Below are 7044 nucleotides of genomic sequence, written 5' to 3' on the forward strand. Positions count from 1 at the left end.
CTCAGATGCAATTTGTGAAATGGATTTTGACATGGAATTGAAGCAAGGATTTATACAAGCCAATTGAAAAGACCCAAACAACTTTCAAGGACCAAAATGAGTTTGAATGCAGGAAATGACTAAAATACCCTTTCTCATGAATTTTGCAAATAACATTGAAATAAGATGCAGAAAAATATTTTGGATGACTTGAAATGCAAGAAACATAAACAAATACACAGTTGAAAAGATTTTTTAAGCAAAATTGGAAGATAAAGCAGAGTAAAATACCAGTGTAAAACAATAGCAAATTGGCAATCTTTCAAGAGTAATAGACATATATCAAAGATGGAAAAGTATTTTGAGCAAGTATTTTTAGGTCCAAAATTAGGGTATAACAAACAGCGTGCTAGGAAAACCTTGTGCATTGAGAAGAAAACTTGTGGTTGTGTTCAAAGGACGTCGTATGGCCTACCTTGTGCATGCTTCATTGCTATGAAAATCCGTCACAACAAGCCCATTCGATTGGATGAGATACACCCGCATTGGCATAAGTTGTATATGGGTGAAGAACAAAGTAATGAAGATTTGTTTTCGGTCGCGGAGGAGTGGCGTGGTATCCAAGAACGTCTCCAAAGAGTTCCGTTCCAAATGAAACTAGAAATCAAAGACGGTTTGCGGTTGTTAGCGTTTCCGGAGACCACGTTGTTGTCACCACCTCCAAGAAAGGTGGCAACCAAAGGAGCTCCCAAAAAAATCAAAACTACACGTAGTAGGATCCCATCTTCGTGGGAGACTATTGATTCTCAACATCCGGAAAGTCAATCTTCACCACGGAAAAAATCTTCACAACCTAAAACAAAAGGTGCTCGCATTGGCATTTCTCCGGTTCCGGTTCCTAAGCCTAGCTTGGTTTCAAGAAGTTATGATCCATCCAATCCTATGTATTACATGCCAAAATTCATGAGACCATACATTGAGAGAATTGTGGATGTTATTGGTGACGGACATTGTGGGTTTAGGGCTGTAGCTGAAGTTGTGGGTTTGACGCAAGAAAGTCATGTTATGGTGCGGAGAGCACTTATTCAAGAGTTGAAAGAGCATAGGAGCAAATACATCAAGATATATGCGAGTGAGACCCGCTACAACTACATCTTGGATGGATTGTATCCTCCCAAAAATGCTAGTTGTTTTGCACCTCCCGACAAATGGTTGACATTGCCGGATATGGGACACATCGTTGCATCATATTACAATAGGTCGGTGTTAGAGATGACTACATGGAAAGACTACATCTCCGAGACTTTTTTCTCACTTAGAGGTCGGCCTCCGGTTAACCCGAAAAGCAACATGATTTGCCTTGGTCTAATCCCAAATCATTTTGTCCTTCTTTCTTTAAAAGATGGTTGCCCACTACCTCCAGCATCCACGGAGTGGAGAAATCACAGAAGCGAAGAGGCGGCAACATGGGAGGATGAATTCTTGGATCAACACGATCGTTTCCGAACACTCATGGACATTGAGCTCAAAGATAGACTGGTTCCACCAAAAAAGCCAACAAATCAAGACAATCCAATTATGTTTGATGACACTCCGGTTAAAGAAAACACTGAATTTGAAGATGTTCTGGAACATTTAGATGATTTGCTTTTATTAGATGAAATGTGACACTTTTTGGTCGGTGTTAATCCGTTTTTTGGTTGATACGCGCCGACGTATTTTTTTGGATATATAATGTAATGACCAATTTTTTGGGTGATATGTAACTAACCTTTAACTATTTATATGTATATCAATATATTTGAGTTTCGCATTTATTAGTAATTAATGTACATTACGTGTAATGTTTTGCATAATGTGGAAAATTTGACGAATTTCAAACAATTGTGAAACGTTAACGCATTATCGGTTTTGTTTAATGTTACCGAATAATTGATAAACTATAAAATGTTGATGTTCGCGATTGCTGGATGTTGTTGTTTCGGTTTCATTTAATGCGGAATTGTCGTTTGAAATTACAGGTACAAACAGGCCAAAATGGCTGGAAAAACCAGTACAGACTGCACTGGTTCTGTTAACTGGTGTGAGCGGCCGTTGACTGCCGCTGGAAGCCAGCGGTTGTTAACTGTCGGCACTTTAACCAGCGGCTGTTAACTGCCGCTGGAGGTAAAAACGTCATTTACTTGTGTCAATAGGAAGTATTCTATGTCAGAAAAGCAATTTTCCTTTCATTATTAGCCTGATCCACATTCTATTGGTTTTGGACATCTAGGAAAAACACATAGTTGAAAGGGAGTTAAACACATAGTTGAAAGGGAGTTTTATTTTCCACCCTTTGCTTTCTCATCACGTCATCCGCTTTGACTAAAATATCCATGTCATTTAAATTATATAATAAACAAATATGATTTGGATTATATAATCTGAAATATGTCTATATATATATATATAAGCAAAAATAAGAACCTCCTTCCATTTTATTTTACTTTAAAAAACACAAAAAAAAAAGTAAAAACTTAAAAAAACATATCAAATAAAATCAAAAAGTATAAAAATACCACAAAAAAATCTAAAAATGAAAAAGCTAATGCAATTTTTTCACATTTTTTATCAGAATATGAAAAACTAAAAAAATAAAAAATTGCCTAAACGATGAAATTTTGTATTTGGAGGCATATTTTGATCCTTGATTATTTTTTTTCCTAATCTTCTCGCCAAATTTAATAGTTATCCGACCAAGTTGCCTGAAAACTGGATTGTCAACTGGAAAACAATGAGAACAACTAAAACGCAAGGAACACACTTAAGCAGTGTATTAGAATTGTTAGCATGGTTCTTAAACTAACTATACATGACACAAACAAGTCTTAGTCTTTGCGCTGATACAACTTAGATTATATAATCCAAACTTGTTTTTCCCATGATTTTTTGGCAAAAGAGGGTGTATACTGTATTCGGATTTTATAATCCGAACGTCACTTATACATGCTTCAAAGTAGACTGTATTAACGAGTGTTCGAATTTTATAATCCGAATCGATGAAAAAAAACCATTTTCACAACAACAAAAAAGGAGAAAACCTTAGAGTGTGCTCCTCTCAAATACATTTTTTAAATTTTGGAGGACGCGCAAGAAAAGGGGAGGGTGAGAAAGAAGCTCCCAAATTGAAAACACCTATGCTCGGCATCAATTATATTGTAATGGAGGCCCATCAACCAAATACTTTCCCTTCCTATATTTTCTCAAGGGTAAATGCTGTAAGCTATATCACATGCAGTTGCTATTCATACCTTCACAAATACTCGGGAATGACTAAAATACTTATGTTAGAGTTTAACATGCTCAAAAATTCAAAACATCTTTCCCAATCCACCTCCCCATAGCGTAAAATAAAATAAGAGAAAAATACCTCTTCATACAAAAGACGTTGCATTGCGCTAAAAAATTCACGCTAAATTTAACAAAGAACTTGCTTTTGAGATGGAAGTTACCAAGCACAATTCACTTTTCTATAATTTCATTTAACCGAAACTTGTCCAAACACTCACAAACAGTAAACAGGATAAAAAGATTTTATTATATTTTAGTTTGTGCTTTGTATCATTATTGTCACTTGGTTTGCAGGCATCAAGTTAATTTAAGGATAGCATAGCAGTATAGACTTATAGTCAAGCTTTCAGTAACATCGCCAATGAGGTTAATGCGTACACACTATGTTTATGCATTGCACAATTTGTCCACTTTAAAATCTGTTTTATATATTTTTTCTTTTCTAAAATGATTGCTAAAGCCCTTAATATGTGTTAAGGGTGACAATTGCATCCACCTATCCACCATACATCCATAACACTATTGGCGGAGCTTGGCTAATTTTCTTAAAGGGACCAAATATAAAAGTACTATAAAAAGCATAATGCTCTTGAAGAGACGTTGAAATAATAGAATTGATAAAGGATGGTGAAATGATACAATAATTGAATATAGATACTGTAATAGTCTCCCTCAAACTTAAAATTGGGAAATCGGGGTAAACTAGCAAGAACAAAAAACCTGATAGGAAATGACTAGGAGGCCCATATTGAAGTCCAACAAAAACCTATCATTTAGTGTTATTTCTCAAAAAACCCCTCCATCAAGTGTTGTCCTTCATAAAAATTGAAATTCGATCTCAAGGAACCAAAAAGCACTTTCATCCATTAGTCACCTAGATTATTAAACTCTTTATCCAGTTTGTTGTAATTCATTCAAACAATTATATTTTCAGTAAAAGAGCAAAAATAAACTCAAACAATATATGTCTATCTGTGTGTGCAGTAATTTTAGGCTTTAATTAAATCGATATAGAGCAATCTCATTAAACATCCATTACAGCTATGACCCGATTTTTCAGCATTCTTGGTGAACTCTAAAACATTAATAGTAAGCCTTTGATTAAATTTTAACAAATCTCTCTGAAACATTAATTGTATTGTAAGCCTTCGATTAAATTTTAATAGGCGGATGAGAATTGGTGACAAATAAAGTTTGACACCTTCATTTGATCCTAACTCATAATAATAAATATATACACACAATCAAAATATAAGGTATTCAATGTAATGTCCTATCTTTATATTAACCACTCATAGAACCGTATCTTGTTACGGTACCAATATTTAACAAAACTATAAGGTATCTACAAATTTAGGAAAAGAAACAACCTCTCCTATATTGATATTCAACATGAGATCATAATATGTTGCTTGTAAAAAAAAAAAAAATATTATATATTGATTACTCTCGCCATTAACATTTATTGATTCATTCAACTAAGAAAGTATACAAATGAATTTTTCGGTGAGATCACTAATAAAAATAACAAAATGCTAAAGAGTGTCCTTTGGATATTGGTTAAAAGAACAATAATAGAAATATTATGTTGAAAAGTGGTAAAAAAAATGATGTTTTAAAAAGTTTGAAAATTGTAGTTTTAATGTAAAACTATTATTTTTGGTTTACTTAAGAAGTGTCCTAAGAGCACTTGTTAACAAGACACATTTTTTTTTTGACAGATTGTTAACAAGACACATAAAAATAATCCTTCACTCAAATGAATGAAAATTCAAGCAGTAATGAGTTTCAGTTAACAACAAATCATTCTTGACTCTAATAATTAATGTGGGCAACATTTATAATTTTCTCACAATTGAAGTCTGAATTATAGGAATCTCAAAAAATAAAATATATTTTGAATACAATTTAGAATCAAGTCAAATTAAACTACTTAAAGATTTAGTTACTTTGTGAAAAAAATTTCATTTTTTATTTTGTAGAATCTCTGTTAATTTAGTGAAGTGAAAATAAAAATAGAAAATGTTCCCGTGAACTTAGCTTGGTTGGCTAAAATAATACATAGTATATGCAAAGTCGGTTTTTGAACTAACTTCTCTATATTTAAAATGTTTCAGCTCTAGACTACTTGATAAAAAAAAAATACTTTGAATAGATTTTAAAGCAAATTTAGTGAACAGAAGTGAGGATATAAATAACCATATATCATTGTCCAACCACGATATTTGTTGAATATGTGATTCTCCTGAAATCGTTCTTTAGCTAAATTGGAAGCATCAAATCAGATTTAAGAAAAAGAAGATTCGAAACTTGAGTCATGCCATGCCGCCAGAATTGGAAGGAAGCATGCAAATCCACGTCGTTAAAGGCTGTAAAGAGTAAACAAAGCAGCTGCAATTCAAGGACTATACATCATATAAGCTTTATTTATTCCTCTCTTCACGGAATTCTTTTTTTACCAACTTGAACGAAGAATATGCAAATTGCCAACTTATGCATATCTCATTCACATTCCTTTTGGACGATATTCAAAAAGACGGAATTTGAGGAAAAGAGTTTGAAATTGAAAAAGCCATATATAGTCATTAAAGGCATATATAATTTTGAGGACGGGTGAGAGAAAGAGAGAGGTTAACCCTCAATTTGGCTTTGGAAAAGATTCATGATGCTGATGGTATAGTCATGCATGGCCCCAACCTCAATGATCACAAGGATATTTTTTATTTTATTTTGTGGGCCTTTATTTTCAGCTTAGAACAGTAACATCCTTTTAATTTGTCTTCGTGTGTTGAATGAGAATGAAGAATTAGAATATGGTTTTGGTTTTTGATTTTATCTCATTTTATTCTTGTTGCCGTTATTTTTTTATTTATTCTTATTTGCAGCTTTTGTAGATGGAGAAGGGACGGACTTCCATATTCCTTATCTCAACCCCACGCGATAAGATAGAGCTGCTTATTGCATTTTGTTTTTGGTAACGGTAACATGTGTCCTAAATGTTTTTTTACTGAAGAAGATAAAATGGAATATAGAAACCGAATTTCCTGGTCGTTCTCGTATAAAGAGTGTAGGGGCCGGGGTTCGAACCTCGGACACCCCACTTATTCACTTTATAACGTGAATTCTAGCCACTAGGCTACCTGACCAAATAAAAAAAAAAGAGTGTAAGGGAATATTAAGAAGGAAAAAAAAAAACAATTACACTAGATGTTCAATAATTGCAGAAATGAAATATGAGTCAAAGTACAAGCTCTTTAAAAGAACACACAGAGGGTTAAACAACCACATATGAAAATTAAAAGTAAAATTTGGATGATTTGTATTCAACCATAAAAAAATATTGTAGTTTAAATTTATAAATTTCTCAAGAAGATGTTGTAGAGAATCCCTCTTTTGTTTAAAAACCCTTGAATTTCTTTCACGGCATTCAAACACAGGAAAGTCAAATCAAATGAAAAACATTAGAAACATTCTTTGAAAAGCCACAAATTGATCCAAATTAAAGTAAATGATGGGAGACTTGAGCCGGATGAAACGTAAATAAACCTAACCAGTTATAATTAACATACCAAATTTTGTTGAAGAAGTCGCAAGACAAAAAAGGTTGGTGTTAGTTTAAGGGGGAACATAATAACACTCGTTTATTTTGTGAAAATATTTTCGATTTCTATTTTCAAAATATATAATCATTCTAACTTATTAATAAGAAGATATGAGGTTCTTGAAATGAACCAT

General features: G+C 33.1%; 1 protein-coding gene across 1 annotated transcript; it reads left to right on the top strand.

Annotated features, from left to right (window-relative positions):
- Positions 1–474: 474 nt before the first annotated feature.
- On the top strand, positions 475–2133 carry LOC146933717 (uncharacterized). Its single transcript, XM_085707854.1, has 2 exons — positions 475–1643; positions 2001–2133. The coding sequence occupies exons 1-2, from the start codon at positions 475–477 to the stop codon at positions 2131–2133; spliced, it is 1302 nt and encodes a 433-aa protein (XP_085563980.1).
- Positions 2134–7044: the final 4911 nt, after the last annotated feature.

Source organism: Medicago sativa, chromosome 4 (genome assembly GCF_051527215.1).
Source record: "Medicago sativa cultivar Bolivia chromosome 4, Bolivia_mono, whole genome shotgun sequence".
In the NCBI taxonomy this organism is placed as follows: Eukaryota; Viridiplantae; Streptophyta; class Magnoliopsida; order Fabales; family Fabaceae; genus Medicago; species Medicago sativa.